Below are 16,571 nucleotides of genomic sequence, written 5' to 3' on the forward strand. Positions count from 1 at the left end.
CGCGGGCGGATCGCGATTCCGCTCGCGCTCATTGCGCGCACATGTCAGCTGTACAAAACAGCTGACATGCCGCGGCTTTGAGGTGGGCTCACCGCCGGAGCCCACCTCAAAGCAGGGGATCTGCCAGCTGACGTACTATTCCGTCAGCTGGCAGAAAGGGGTTAAAGGGAACCTGTCACCTGAATTTGGCGGGACCAGTTTTGGGTCATATGGGCGGGGTTTTCGGGTGTTTGATTCACCCTTTCCTTACCCGCTGACTGCATGCTGGCCGCAATATTGGATTGAAGTTCATTCTCTGTCCTCCGGAGTACACGCCAGCACAAGGCAATATCGCCCATATGACCCAAAACTGGTCCCGCCAAATTCAGGTGACAGGTTCCCTTTAAGAGTAGGAGATAACTTGATTTTTTGGGGGAATAACGGTTTAAAATGTGGTATGAACTCTAAAAAGGGAATTAAAGGCATTTGGAGTTTAATGGAGGTTATTGAAAAATAACGGTTTCTGAAACACTTACTTCAAATTCTTTTATGCTGTTGGAAGAATAATATAATCCAATACCAATTCCAATAAAAGATAAGCCTATAAGAAAGAAAAATGGTAGAATGATACTGGCAGAGAGGAGAGGTTGCCAGGCTGGAAGTCTCTGCTGTGTAAATGCCGTATTGTCAGGTCTCTGAGATGGGAGGGGTTCATGATCATTTGCAAAGTTCCTGGATGACGGCCTCATTCTGCTTCAGATTTCTTGAAAAACAAAAACACAGAATAGAAGGTAGTACAAGGTGTCAGATTATCATTACTTGATATGTAGTGGCATCCTGTTCTGACCGATTCTTAAATCACGCCATAGTATTCCTGGCCATATATGTGAGAGTTATGGCTCATTCATGCGCACAATTGAATTGTGGAAAGTAGGCAGAAAAGTGTGGAATACCATAGATACAGGAACAAGCGCACAGACAGAACATGTATCCATTACAAATCCATGAAAATCATGGATAGAGAACATCAAATTAAAAAACATGTCTAAAAGGAGGCCTTACGTGCAATAATTTGGTCAGTCACTGGTAAAAAAAAAAAAAAAGCTAGGAACAATTTAAAGAATCTTCTGCCAACGAGTATCTCTTCTGGTGACATGTATCTGGTCTATAGCCAGATTAGTGCTCACAACATAAGGGATAATCCTTACCGTCAAGAAGAACAATAATAAGCAGTTGACAGTTTATTAATATATTTCTAGGATAAAAAAAAAGCACAACCTTCAAGCACTTATGTTGGGAATGTAAGAATATACTGGCTTTTCAGGTCAGTAACAGCTTATGCATTTTATTAGTAGTTTGTAGAATAAAACTTTTTTTCTTTAATGTTGTATCTACATTTTTAAACATTTCAATGGGTTGGTTAAATCATTAGCACACCCTTCCCGCATGGTCTGTGTAAACAGTACTTTTTATGGCCGCTTTAGTTAATTGGAATTGGTAGAGTATGTCAGATTATTACAGTAGCGATGGTGTTCAACGCCAGAAAAATGTGTACAGGGCCCAATTCATCAAATGTTTTGCGCTAGTATTCTGGTGTAAAAAGCGTTTATAAGTCTCACAATTAATGTGGAAGTTGAGACTGTGCTAAAATTTTGCGGCTCTTAGACTACTTTCACACAATGAGGTTTTGGTTAGTTTTTGACGCTATTGAATTTTTTCACCTATTATTTAAATTAGGTTATTTGTGGTTTTACATAGCATTTTTGTGTGCGTTCTTTTTGCCCCTATTTGGTGTGTAATGCTTTACATAAAGCCACTTTCTTTTTGATACTTATTGTTTTTTGCCTTGACAAAAAGCTTTATTAATATACTTAGATTCGGATTATATGCGTTTCCGCCACGGAAACACGGTTAAAAGCACATGTGCATTTTTTACCTGCTGATTTTATGCATATAATCAGGGCCGTATTTGCCACTAGGCACTTGAGGGCACGTGCCTAGGGCGGGACAATGCAGGGGGCGACACCTGAGCAAGGTTTTTTTTTTTTTTTTAATTTAAGTCCTGGGTCACCTCCCGACTGACCGACCCCCACCCTCTGGCCGCCCCCCCGCCCACCTGTCTCCCACCCACCTTGAAGACGATACTCACCCTGCTCCAGCGATGCCTGGTCTCAGCGTCTGCAGCTCGTCCTGAGTGAGCGGTCACGTGGTACCGCTCATTAAGGTCATGAATATGCGCATATTTATGACCTTAATGAGCGGTATCACATGACCGCTCACGCAGGAAGAAGGTGCTGCATCGGGAGTCGGGACAGAGCGAGAGGGATGTCAGCGCAGCCGGGCGGTGTGTGAAAGGTGAGTATGAGGAATGGGGGACAGGGGACGGGGGGGGAATGAAGGATGACTGGAAGCCGCGCCATGCAAGATGGGAGCGGGGGGCTTGAGAGATGAGCCATGCATACAGGGGGGATATGAGCCATGCATACAGGGGGGGGGGGAATATGAGCCATGCATACAGGGGGGGGGGGAATATGAGCCATGCATACAGGGGGGGGGGGAATATGAGCCATGCATACAGGGGGGGGGAATATGAGCCATGCATACAGGAGGGGGGAATACGAGCCATGCATACAGGAGGGGGGAATACGAGCCATGCATACAGGAGGGGGGATACGAGCCATGCATACAGGAGGGGGGATACGAGCCATGCATACAGGAGGGGGGATACGAGCCATGCATACAGGAGGGGGGATACGAGCCATGCATACAGGAGGGGGAATACGAGCCATGCATACAGGAGGGGGGGGAATATGAGCCATGCATACAGGAGGGGGGGGGGAGAATATGAGCCATGCATACAGGAGGGGGGGGGAAAATATGAGCCATGCATACAGGAGGGGGGGGGGAATATGAGCCATGCATACAGGGGGGGGGAATATGAGCCATGCATACAGGAGGGGGGAATACGAGCCATGCATACAGGAGGGGGGAATACGAGCCATGCATACAGGAGGGGGGATACGAGCCATGCATACAGGAGGGGGGATACGAGCCATGCATACAGGAGGGGGGATACGAGCCATGCATACAGGAGGGGGGATACGAGCCATGCATACAGGAGGGGGGATACGAGCCATGCATACAGGAGGGGGAATACGAGCCATGCATACAGGAGGGGGGGGAATATGAGCCATGCATACAGGAGGGGGGGGGGAGAATATGAGCCATGCATACAGGAGGGGGGGGGAAATATGAGCCATGCATACAGGAGGGGGGGGGGAATATGAGCCATGCATACAGGAGGGGGGGGGGAAATATGAGCCATGCATACAGGAGGGGGGGGGGAAATATGAGCCATGCATACAGGAGAGGGGGGGGGAAATATGAGCCATGCATACAGGAGGGGGGGGGAAATATGAGCCATGCATACAGGAGGGGGGGGAATATGAGCCATGCATACAGGAGGGGGGGGAATATGAGCCATGCATACAGGAGGGGGGGGGAATATGAGCCATGCATACAGGAGGGGGGGGAATATGAGCCATGCATACAGGAGGGGGGGGAATATGAGCCATGCATACAGGAGGGGGGGGAATATGAGCCATGCATACAGGAGGGGGGGGAGAATATGAGCCATGCATACAGGAGGGGGGGGAGAATATGAGCCATGCATACAGGAGGGGGGGGGGAATATGAGCCATGCATACAGGAGGGGGGGGAATATGAGCCATGCATACAGGGGGGGAAATATGAGCCATGCATACAGGGGGGGGGGATATGAGCCATGCATATGGGATGGGAGGGAGATGAGCCATGCATACAGGAGGGGGGGTCATTATACAGTATTGAGCATCATGTGGGATCATTATACAGTATGGAGAACTGTGTGGTCATTATACAGTATGGAGCATCATGTGGGATCATTATACAGTATGGAGAACTGTGTGGCCATTATACAGTATGGAGAATCATGTATGGTGGCCGTTATACAGTATTGAACATCATGTGTGGCCATTATACAGTATTGAGCATCATGTGTGGCCATTATACAGTATTGAGCATCATGTGTGGCCATTATACAGTATTGAGCACTGTGTGGCCATTTTTTTTGTTTATAATTATTGTATATGATACAGTGTGATCAGCAGTGCTAAATGGCTGTGGTTGGGACGTGGATATGGGTGTGACTAGTTGTGAAATGGGTGTGGTCATAGGCGTGGCCTAAAATTTGCCGCTGCGCACTACGCGCGCCACAAACTTTATACCTCCTTCCCTTCTTCAAAAGTTGGGAGGTATGGTACCGCATTTGCCCGATCATGGCAAGTGCCGCAAATCCCATAGGGAATGAATGAGGCCGTAAGTGATCCGTTACGCTGCATGTCATGATCTCAATGGCAAGAGATCATAGCATCAGCATATATAGGAACTAGCTCTTGGAAGATGGAAACTGAGCTGACCATGAACTAAACCTAACGCACAACTAGCAGTGGCCGGGTAGCATGCCTACGTTGATTCTAGATGCCCAGCACCAGCCGGAGGACTAAATAAAGCTAGCAGAGGAAAATATTAGTCCTAGCTCACCTCTAGAGAAATACCCCGAAAGGAGACAGAGGCCCCCCACATGTATTGGCGGTGAATCAAGATGAAATAACAAACGTAGTATGAAAATAGGTTTAGCAAATTTGAGGTCCACTTACTACATAGCAGAAGACAGAAAGGACACTTTCATGGTCAGCTAAAAACCCTATCAAAACACCATCCAGAAATTACTTTAAAACTCTGGCATTAACTCATAACACCAGAGTGGCAATTCCTGTTCACAAGAGCTTTCCAGACACAGTAACGAAACTACAGCTGTGAACTGGAACAAAAATGCAAAAACAAACATGGACAAGAGTCCAACTTATCTAGTAGTTGTCTAGGAGCAGGAACAAGCACAGAGAGGCTTCTGATAACATTGTTGACCGGCAAGCAACTAACAGAGCAGCAAGGTTATATAGCGACTCCCACATCTTGATGGGAACAGGTGAACAGAGAAGATGAAGACACCAGTTCAATTCCACCAGTAGCCACCGGGGGAGCCCAGAATCCAAATTCACAACAGCTGCAGATGCAGAAAAACTGCCCGATCTGCTGCAAAAGGCGACTTTCACATCAGCGATTCTTGCCAAAGTCACTGCCGATAGTGTCATACTAACCAAAGGGGGAAGCACCACAAAAAGTGCCTAGGGCAGCAGAAACTCTAAATACGGCCCTGCATATGATGCAAGTCTATGGGGAAAATCTGCAAAGAAAATGCCACGTATCCGCAAGAGAAATTGACATGCTGTAGATTTGAAACCCGCACCGCAGGCAAGTTTACGCTGTGCAAAATAAAATCACTGTGGGTGGGAGATTTCTATAAATCCCATCCGCTTTGCTAGAACTGAGAGACGCTGCATTTTTGAAGCAGGAAAAATGCACCAAAAGCTCATCATGGGAACATAGCCTTAGGGTATGTGCACACGTAGGTTGTATCACTGCGGATTTTTCCACACCAGTTTTTGTAAATCCACAGGTAAACCGCACTGCGGATTACCTGCGGATTTACTGCGGGTTTTGTGCAGATTCCACCTGCAGTTTTACACCTGTGGATTCCTATTATGGAGCAGGTGTAAACCACTGCAGAATCTGCACAAAGAATTGACATGCTGCGGAATAAACAACACAGCATTTCCGTGCGTTTTTTTTCCCATAGCATGTGCACTGCGGATTTTGTTTTCCATAGGTTTACATGGTACCGTAAACTCATGGAAAACTGCTGCGAATCCGCAGCAAAATCCCCAGCGTGTGCATATAGCCTAAGGCTGCGTGTCCACGTTCAGGATCGCCGGAGCGGCGAAGCCACTCAGCGCTAAGTCCCGCCCCCTTTTTGGACGCGATGATGCCGGATGTGTTAACTGTACACATCCGGGATCATCGCCCCCCCTCCCATAGGGCCCTGTGTTATGCAAGGTGTACGGACATGCTGCGATCTGAAAAGACGCGCAGCATGTCCGGAGTCGCAGGGCCGCCGCGTGCGGGTTTCCACGCATAGTGGAGACGGGATTTCAAAAAATCCCCTCCACTATGCTGGAACATCTGGACGCTGCGTGTTTGACGCTGCAGCTCTGCGCAGCGTCAAACAAGCAGCGTTTACTGACCGTGGACACACACCCTTAGGGTTTGATGACTGTAACGGTGTAACGCAGCCATTAACCCTGTGTGAGCGCTGACTGGAGGGGAGTATGGAGGGGGCACTGACAGAGTAGGAAGGGGCGAATTCGCGTTGCCCGATCAGCGACATAGGATTTCCGTAACAGACAGACGTGATTATATATATATATATATATATATGTATCGCCGCGTTCAGAATCACCCGATCAGAAAAAAAACAACATTAACCTGATCGCTAAACGGCATAGCGAGAAAAAAAAGTAAAAACACCAGAATTACGTGTTTTTGGTCGCCATGACATTGCATTAAAATGCAATAACGGGCAATCAAAAGATCATATCTGCACCAAAATGGTATCATAGAAATTGTCAGCTCAGTACGCAAAAAAATAAGCCCTCACCGGACCCCAGAACACGAAAAATGGAGACGCTACGGGTATTGGAAAGTGGTGCAATTTTTTTTTTTTTTTTTTTTTAACAAAGTTTGACTTTTTTTTTTACCACTTAGATGATAAAAGAACCTAGACAGGTTTGGTGTCTATAAACTCGAAATAATCTGCAATTTTGGCATTTTTTATTTTTTTCTGTTAATAGTATTTACTGATCTGGTTATTTTATACTTTGATAGATCAGACCATTTATGAGTGCAGGAATGCAAAAAAACATGTATTTTTTTAACATTTATTTTTAATAAGGGAAAGGAGCGATTCGATGTTTTTTGGTTGTTTGTTTTTCCCCCCCACTTTGTTATAGTCAACTTAGGCTACTTTCACACTAGCGTTAACTGCAATACGTCGCAATGCGTCGTTTTGGCAAAAAAAGCATCCTGCAAAAGTGCTTGCAGGATGCGTTTTTTTTAACCATTGACTAACATTAGCGACGCATTTGCGACGCATTGACACGTCGCAACCATCGTGAGACGGTTGCGCCGTGTTGTGGCGGTCCGCCGGGAGCAAAAAACGTTACATGTAAGGTTTTTTGCTCCCGACGGTCCGCTTTTTCCGACCGCTCATGCGCGCCCGGAACTCCGCCCCCACCTCCCCGCACCTCACAATGGGGCGGCGGATGCGCTGGAAAAATGCATCCGCTGCCCCCATTGTGCGGCGCAGAGAACGCTAGCGTCGGTAACCTCGGCCCGACGCACTGCGACGGGCCGGGCCCGACGCTAGTGTGAAAGTAGCCTTAGAGGACTTGGACTATATATAGCGAAAATCATGGTGTCCTCTGGAGCCACATGCTGGATTTCACCAGAGCTCCTTGACAACCGGCACTGAAGTCTTCAACAGACCCCTAGCAGTCAGTTGCCCTGTATTTTCTATGATCAGCCAGGCAAAACTGACAGCTGCAACCCTCAGCTGTCAGTGTTAGCAAGGCTGATTATCAAGAATAGAGGGGGCTCCATGCTGTTTTTTTTTTTTGTTTTTTTTAATTATTTAAATAAATAATTTAAAAAAAAAAAAAAAAAACCACTGTGGGGTCCCCCCGCATTTTTGACAACCAGCCTTGCTACAGCTGACAGCTGAGTACTGGTATTCTCAGACTGGTAAGGGGCCATGGATATTGCCCCCCCAGCCTAAAAATAGCAGTCTGCAGCCTCCTAGAAAAGGCGCATCTATTAGATGCGCCAATTCTGGCATTTTGCCCTGCTCTTTCCACTTGCCCTGTAGCAGTGGCAAGTGGGGCTCATGTCGCCTTTCTATTGTCAACTTTAGCAAGGCTGGTTGTCAAAAATGGGGGAGTCCCCATGTGTTTTTTTGTTTTTTTTTTTATATAAATAAAACAGCATGGGAATCCCCTTATTCTTGATAACCAACCTTGCTGAAGCTGACAGCTGAGGGTAGCAGCCCCCAGCTGTCAGTTTTGCCTAACTGGTTACAGAAAATACAGGGGAACCCACGCCGGATTTATTTATTTATAGCGCAGGTGGCGGCTGATGAATACTCCCATCAGCTGCTCCTGCTGCCACTGTTATTAGAGGCAGCAGGTGTAGGCTATGGGAGCAGTAGTCCCATCAGCCACCGCCTGCTGTAATTGTTCTCACTTGAATACCACTCATCATTCTCCCCTGCTTGTGCTGTGCAGAGCAGGAAAGAATGATGAGAGCAGTCTTCAGCATCCGGTGCCGGGGAACAGCGCTTACTGTACTGCTGCTTCTCAGGCGCCAGTACGTGTCACATGGATGACCTCACAGTGTGTCATTGTGTGCACGTGTGAAGGAAATTTTGCAGCCCGTGTTGCTGGTAAAATCGGACATTTCTATGTGTGGGTCACGCATTTAAATAGTTCTTGGAAACACACTGACGTGTGCACAGACCCATTCTAAGTGTGTGTCTCCGGTACGTGTGAAAACTGTCACCAGATACTGATGTGTGAAAGAGCCCTAAGGCGGGTGTCAGGATGGGTTAATAAAGGTTAGGATGGAGGGAGCTATGCCAAATTCAGGAAGAGGTTTTTGTCTACATTGAATTTGGTCCCTCAGTCAACTGCCTTATGCCAACACCAGAAATGTATGCCATTTCTGTTGCAAATTTGAGTTGCGCAGAAGTTTGGCAACATTTCAAGCGGTTTTACACCAGAATTCTAGCGAAAACAGCTTGATGAATCAGGACAGATATCTGCACCAGCTATGGTCATAATAAATGTGCTGTGTGGCTGTTGGTAACATCCCTTTTGCAAAGCCCTGCCAAATATTTTGAAAAGTAATTGAGCCTCCTCAAAATTACAAAATGGTCACAAGATATAAAAATTTGGTGCAAGAGGCATTTTCAGAACTTTTTGATGCCATAAAACATATATGGATGATAAAGACCACAAGACCCACAAGGCTCTGCAACAAAAAATCAGCTCATATACTGTAGACCTGTGTTATGCAGCTACATTTGGATGCTCACCCCTTGGATCCTTTTGTAAATAACATAATACATTTTTAGGAGAACCCTTTGTAGTTTTGATCAAATCATTACAGGACTAGTAACTCTGCTGCCGCCAGGTAGTCAAGCATATTCATGAGCTTTGTATAACCCCGCCCTCCACTGATTGGCAGCGTTCTGTATACTGTACATTAGCAGAAAGCTGTCAATCATTGTTGTGTGTAGGGATATACAGAGCACTGGTAGATCTGCAGCAGATTAAACTAATGTTATCAAAATGACAGAAAGCTGCCCATTAAATGACATCACAGAAATCAGGGTCTGTGCCTCTACATCATGCTGCACTCAGATGGGCTAGCAAAAGCCTGGTGACAGATTATTACCTTTAATATTTATTCATCTTCAGTGACATTACATAACCTGGTTCTATGTTGAAGTGTTGAAATTTTGGGTCTTTGGCCACGTTCACACTTTCAGTATTTGACATCAGTATTTGTTCCCCTCCTGATTTTGGCTTACAATCAGAGGTAAAATATAATAGAAACACGTCACCACTTCTGATTTTGGCTTACAAATACTGAGGTAAAATACTGACCAAATACTGAACATGGCCTTACAGAAAAACTCAGGCTAAAATTGAAAGGGAACCTGACAGCACATTTTTACAGATTGTATTGGTATCACTTTTTTTTCTAGAGATCAGATGTGCCATGAGAAATCTAGTATGGAAGCTATATGCAAATCAGGCTAGAAGCGCACTAGGGGCGGGTCAATGCACATGGACCTCTTCTTCCAAGTGCACAGAAACTCCCCCAGTGCACTTACCGCCTGACTTGCATATGGTTTCTACTCTAGATTTTTCATGACTGGCATCAGATCTCTACATTTTTATTGAGTCACAGACGCCTACACAGCATTTCCACTACGTCTATATGTAAAAACATGCCCACAGTTTCCCATTAAGCAAATGGCGTCCTCAGTTTTAGACCCACAGATATTACTACAAGTGTCCATATTCTTTTGAACAACAGTTTTAAAATTGTCTGAAATTGGGAACCTGACCTAGATAGTCACTAGGAATTCTCACCGGTAATTTGGAGCTGCTCTAGAGCCGCTGTATGGAGATTACAGACTTGATAAAATGTCACCTACATATTCCAGCCCCGACCTAAGCTGAATTTAGGATTTAGATGTACACTAAAGGTACCGTCACATTAAGCGACGCTGCAGCGATAACGACAACGATGCCGATCGCTGCAGCGTCGCTGTTTGATCGCTGGAGAGCTGTCACACAGACCGCTCTCCAGCGATCAACGATGCCGAGGTCCCCTGGTAACCAGGGTAAACATCGGGTAACTAAGCGCAGGGCCGCGCTTAGTAACCCGATGTTTACCCTGGTTACCAGCGTAAAATGTAAAAAAAACAAACAGCACATACTTACATTCACGTCCCCCTGCGTCCACTTCCTGACTGACTGAGCGCCGTACAGTGAGAGCAGAGCGGTGACGTCACCGCTGTGCTGCTTTCACTTTCACTTTGCGGCGCTGAGTCAGAGGAGGAAGCAGACTGCAGGGGGACGCAATGTGAGTATGTGCTGTTTGTTTTTTTTACATTTTACGCTGGTAACCAGGGTAAACATCGGGTTACTAAGCGCGGCCCCGCGCTTAGTTACCCGATGTTTACCCTGGTTACCAGTGTAAAATATCGCTGGTATCGTTGCATTTGGTGTCAAACACAACGATACACAGCGATCAAACGACCAAATAAAGTTCTGGACTTTATTCAGCGACCAGCGACATCACAGCAGGATCCTGATCGCTGCTGCGTGTCAAACTAAACGATATCGCTAGCGAGGACGCTGCAACGTCACGGATCGCTAGCGATATCGTTATAAAGTCGTTTAGTGTGACGGTACCTTAATTCTCTGGCCCAAAGACCTATTGAATAAAGCGCCTGGAAATATATCTGAGAGGCCTTTACTATTGAGAAAATGTTTATCTCATCTTCTTCCTCCTTCAGTATGCAATCAACACATGGAGACACGTAGCTCATTGTGGATCCTAAGGAAGGCTGACTATTGCATTATACGTTACTAATGGAATAATAAAGGCAATTAACAAATGTAAAGTCACATCATTCCCAGCCTTTCGTATGAGCCAGTATCCAAAATGTAAAGATTCATAAAAAAAAAAAAGTGGATGTAAAAAGACACAACTTACCAGAGACACAAACACAGCAGCCGAGGGCGCAAACTCTTGTCACGCCACTCCTCTGGAGAGATCTAGATAAACCAGTTATCCCACTACCAACATTGTCTTACCTTTGCTCATGCTACACTTTTCTGTCAGGACCTAAACACATTCACCTGACTCCACCCCTCATCACATTAGGCGGCCGTGACTATGATTATGACAAGCTGGACTCCACACATCCTTGGAATACTGATCAAATGAAGCATGGTGGACAGCTGCAATGTGCCCAATGGAATACCAGTCCACCACCAGGATGGACACGGCAGACTCTTTGTGGTTTAGTGACCCCACCAATTTTACAATTCAGTGGAAGGCCACATCATCCCACCCAAAAAAAAAAAAAAATTCCACAAGCGTTTTTGGTGGCAACCTATAAAGATTGCTATGGGACTACACACTGGCTCTGTAAGGCATCCAATTTTTTTTTACGCACCCATTGACTTGAATAAGTGAGTCTCCTCTAATTTAGGGAAGAAACTGGTGCATGTTGCGATTTTTTTCACTCACATTGGGTCAGTGAATAAAGTCACTCATCTGCACTGCCCCAGTGTATATCATTGGTCCGAGGGTGGTACATTTTTTCCACAGACAGCACTCAGACCGAAAATATGGTGGTGTGAACGAGTCCTAAGGCTACGTTTCACGTGGGCGCTGAATTTATCGGACCAGTCAGCTCCATGCGCTAGTCTCGTGCAGAATTCAGACCAGACTAGAATATGCTGTGTTTTTGTTTTGCAAATTCGCCTGAGGTCCGTGTGAAAAATATCCTGTGAGCGCCAGCATACAGGCTAACATCAGTCTATTTTTTTATACGGACAGCACATGCTGCGATCTGAAAAGACGTGCAGCATGTCCGGAGTCGCAGGGCCGCCGCGTGCGGGTTTCCACGCATAGTGGAGACAGGATTTCATCAAATCCCCTCCACTATGCAGGAACATCTGGACGCTGCTTGTTTGACGCTGCAGCGCTGCGCAGCGTCAAACAAGCAGCGTTTCCTGAACGTGGAAACATACCCTAATGGTGCGTATTTTTGGTCTGAGTGATATCAGTGTAAAAAAAGGATTTCACACGGACAGCAGTCATACCAATATTATCCTATGGGCTAGTGCACAAGGGGGCTTCTCACATGGACCTCAGGTCTGAAGCATGCTCTGGTGTGGTCCGATTAATGGACCAGAATAGCGCATGTAAATATCAGGCACCTACAGCAACGATCCGTTATATGTCCGCACACACTGAGTCAGTCGCATTCACAATCTGTGGATGTGTGAACTTCGTCTAAATTGCCACAATTGAAAACTCATTGGAGGAAGATTTACTAAAGTGGTTGTCCAGGATTATAAAAACATGGCTACCTTCATTCAAATACAGCATCAACTCTGACCATGGGTTGTGTTTGGCATAATATCTCAGCCTGGTTGAACTGAATGGAACTGAGCTGCAGTACCACAAACAACCCATGGTCAGGGGTGGTGCTGTTTCTGATAGAAAATAGTCATGTATTTCAAATCATGGGCTAAATATACTGTGGAAATTTGCATTAAAAAACTGCCTTTCATGACTTTAAACACTTTTTGTATTTTCCGTTTTTTTTGGATTGTGCAAAAGGCCATTAATTTTTTTATTCACAAATTTTTAATATATTTTTTTTCATGAGTAAGAGCTCGCTCGCTCACTCGATTGATGATTTTCTCTTTCGAGAGAATCAACTCGATTATGGTAATGATACTAGGCTTTAACTCTGATGTGAGTTTGATCAGAGAGTCAGTTTACCGTGATCCGATTCTCTTGAATAAGAGAATCATATCGCAGCTGCGGAGAAGATGGAGAACCTAATTTCTACACCTTCTCCATTGTCTATGTCCACGTAAATCGGACACCACTCTGATTTGCGGAGCCACTCGCAGCATGTTGGGATTTTCTACACAGTTTGTAGGAAAAATCACAGGTCTGCACTTCCCCGTAGTAAACCATTGGGGCAAGTGCTACCCGATAAAACATCTCATAGCACTTGTCTAAGTTATACGGCAGTGCGTGCAACACCTAACTGTGGTTTCACACTGAATTGCTCAGATGGAGCCATTTGACTTCCGGGGCTTGGATGTTACTGGATTGTTGTTGGGTGCCATGTTGCTTTTTCAGCGCCTTTGAAATACTAGGAACCTCCATTTTTCCATTGCTAGTCAACAGACCTGAGTAGTGAATTTTTTTTTTTTGCAGGATGAGATAGTTTTTATTGGCGCCTTTTGTGGGGATATATATTTTTAATAGCTTTTTATTCTGGTTTTTGGGAAACAGAATGAACAATAAACAGCAATTCAGGAAATGTCTTTAACCCCTTAACGAACAGAGGTATTTTTTATTCTGCATTTTTGTTTTTTGCTCCCCTTCTTCTCAGAGCCATAACTTTTTTTTTGTCAAAATGTCCGTGTGAGGGTTTTTTGCAGGACAAGTTGTACTTTTGAACAACATCGTTGGTTTTACCATGTCATGTACTAGAAAACGGGAAAAAAAATCCAAGTGCCGTGAAATTGCAAAAAAAGTGCAAGCCCTCACATGACTCTGTGAGCCAAAATATGGAAAAATTATAGTTCTCAAAATATGATGATGCAAAACTAGTTTTTGCAATACAAAGCATCTTTTATTGTGTTTCACAGCAACCAAACATAAAAACCCAATATAAATCTGGTACCGCTGTAATCGCACTGACCCAAAGAATAAAGTCAACTAATCACTTATACCACACGAGGAACGGCGTAAAAAATAAATAAAACCAATTCTTCACCTGCTGTTGATTTTTTTTTCATTCTGCCTCCCAAAGATCGCAGTAAGGCTCGGCACACATTTATCCTTCACTCTGCGCTGAGCGCTTACACCGGAGTTTCCTTCTAAATCTGTGAAATACGCCATTCAGACGGGACCTCTGGCGGAAGATTCCCTATGAGGCAGATGGAGGCACTGTGGATGCTGTCTGACCTGTGATCCGGCGGTGTCCGTCTTTTTAGGATTGCATAAAAGTTCCATCGGCCACAGTTTTGTGCACTTCTGAAAAGGACACCGCTGAAGAGAGGCCAGACGGAGTCCAGAGTAACTGCTGCCTCATTATAGTGAATGGGTCTATCGGGGTTTCATCTGAATCACGTCACTCAGAGATTTAGATGGAGACCCCAAAGTAAGTGCTCAGGTTAGCGCACCAGATAAATGTGATCCCATTGTGTAAAATGTTCCCAATAAAAGCTTCAACTCAATCCACAAAAAAGCAAGCCCATACTCAGGTCTGTCTCCTCACCCTCCAAAGAAATTCAACACTCTGATCCCAAATCCAAATGGCCACTCCCTTCTGAGCCTCACAGTGTACCTAAACCACATATAGTGTTCACACATTTGGCATTTCTGAAGCTATGAGAGCCCGCCTAAGGCCGGAGACACACTGGTGCGAGAGACGGCCGAGTCTCGCTGGTTAAAAGCAAGCTGTGGCACCTGCACTCCGGAGCTGAGCGTGCAGCTCCATGTATTGCTATGGAGCCGCACGCTCCGCTCCGGAGTGCAGGTGCCACAGCTTGCTTTTAACCAGCGAGACTCGGCCGTCTCTCGCACCAGTGTGTCTCCGGCCTAACTCATGGGTTCATGTCTCCAGAAGCACAGGCTGGGCATAACGTACTGGTGACAGCAACATACTGGTCACTACTGTGTACTGCTCATTACAGTGGCAGTTTGCAATTTTCACTTGCCAACATTCATTGCTGCTTGTTTCTGGAAAATATCCATGGAGTCAAAATCGGCACTACACCTGTAGATAAATTCCCAACAGGGCCGGCGTTAGCAGCAGGCAGACCAGGCAGCTGCCTAGGGCCTCCCCGCTCCCCCAGGGGCCCCCAGCCAGTCAATTGCCGCCAGCGCCAACTCCCCCCACCAGCGCCGCCGCATTGAACTATACCGGCATCTATGACGCCGGTACAGATTAATGCAATGATGGAGGAGAGAGCATCAGCTGATGCTCCCTCTTCCATCATTCCCCTCTGCCTCTGACACTGTGGATGCGCGATGACATCACATCATCGTGTACCTGTTGTGTGCCAGGCAGACTGCAGCCGCTGAGATTGGAGCCGTGCCGGGAGCAGCGCGGGGCACAAGGAGAGGTAAGGATTGTGTTTTTTTTAATCTATCAATGAGTCAGTACTGGACTGTGGGGCCATTCTCGGGAGTGGGGGCTGTATTATATTCCATGAGGGGCTGTATTACATTCTATGGGGGGTTGTATTACATTCTATGGGGGTGCTGTATTACATTCTATGGGGGTGTCATACATTCTATGGGGTGCTGTATTATATTCTATGGGGTGCTGTATTATATTCTATGGGGGCTGTATTATATTCTATGAGGGGGCTGTATTAGATTCTATGGAGTGCTGTGTTGTATTAGATTCTATGAGGGGGCTGTATTATATTCTATGGGTGGCTGTATTACATTCTGTGGGGCTGTATTACATTCTATGAAGGCTGTATTACATTCTATGGGGGGGCTATATTATATTCTATGGGGGCTGTATTACATTCTATGGAGTGCTGTATTATATTCTATATATTCTATGGGGGGCGTATTACATTCTATGAGGGGGCTGAATTACATTCTATGAGGGGGCTGAATTAAATTCTATGAGGGGGCTGTATTATATTCTATGGGGGCTGTATTAAATTCTATGGGGTGCTGTGCTGTATTATATTCTATGAGGAGGCTGTATTATATTCTATGAGGAGGCTGTATTATATTCTATGGGGGGCTGTATTATATTCTATGGGGGCTGTATTATATTATCTGGGGCTACATTATATTCTGTGGAGGCTGTATTATATTCTCTGGGGGCTGTATTACATTCTATGAGGGAGGATTGCATCATACTCATGTATGGGGCTACATTTTACTCTATGGAGAGGTGGGCTGTATTATATTCTATGGGGGTACATTATATTCTATGTATTAAATTTATTTTATGTATTAAATGTATTATATTCTATGAGGGGTGATTGCATCATACTCTATGAGGGGGCTCCATTATATTCTATGGGGGGCTGCATTATACTATATGAGGAGGGCTACATTGTATTCTATGGAGGGGCTACATTATACTATATGAGGGGGCTGCATTATTTTCTATGGGGTGTTACATTATATTGTATGGCAGGGCTACATTATACTCGGGGCTTCATTATATTCTGCGGGATAGCTGCATTATACTCTGTAGGGTGCCAGCATTATACTATATGTGGGCTGCATTA

At 45.4% G+C, this 16,571-nt stretch overlaps 1 protein-coding gene across 2 annotated transcripts in view; it reads right to left on the minus strand.

The window, feature by feature from the left end:
- LOC143816103 (cell cycle control protein 50B-like) overlaps nt 1-11,501 on the minus strand; it is a 66,696-nt gene extending 55,195 nt beyond the window's left edge. The window contains exons 1-2 of one of the 2 annotated variants that reach the window (XM_077296093.1): nt 11,263-11,376; nt 516-742 (exon numbers count right to left, since the gene is read on the minus strand). In XM_077296093.1, the coding sequence (XP_077152208.1) occupies nt 516-728 (213 nt within the window). In that variant the 5' untranslated portion in view covers nt 729-742; nt 11,263-11,376. Of the gene's footprint in view, nt 1-515; nt 743-11,262 lie in introns of both variants that reach the window. The other variant, XM_077296094.1, reaches the window with a different exon arrangement.
- Between the last annotated feature and the right edge of the window lie 5,070 nt (nt 11,502-16,571).

This window comes from Ranitomeya variabilis, chromosome 3 (assembly GCF_051348905.1).
Source record: "Ranitomeya variabilis isolate aRanVar5 chromosome 3, aRanVar5.hap1, whole genome shotgun sequence".
Taxonomy (NCBI): Eukaryota; Metazoa; Chordata; class Amphibia; order Anura; family Dendrobatidae; genus Ranitomeya; species Ranitomeya variabilis.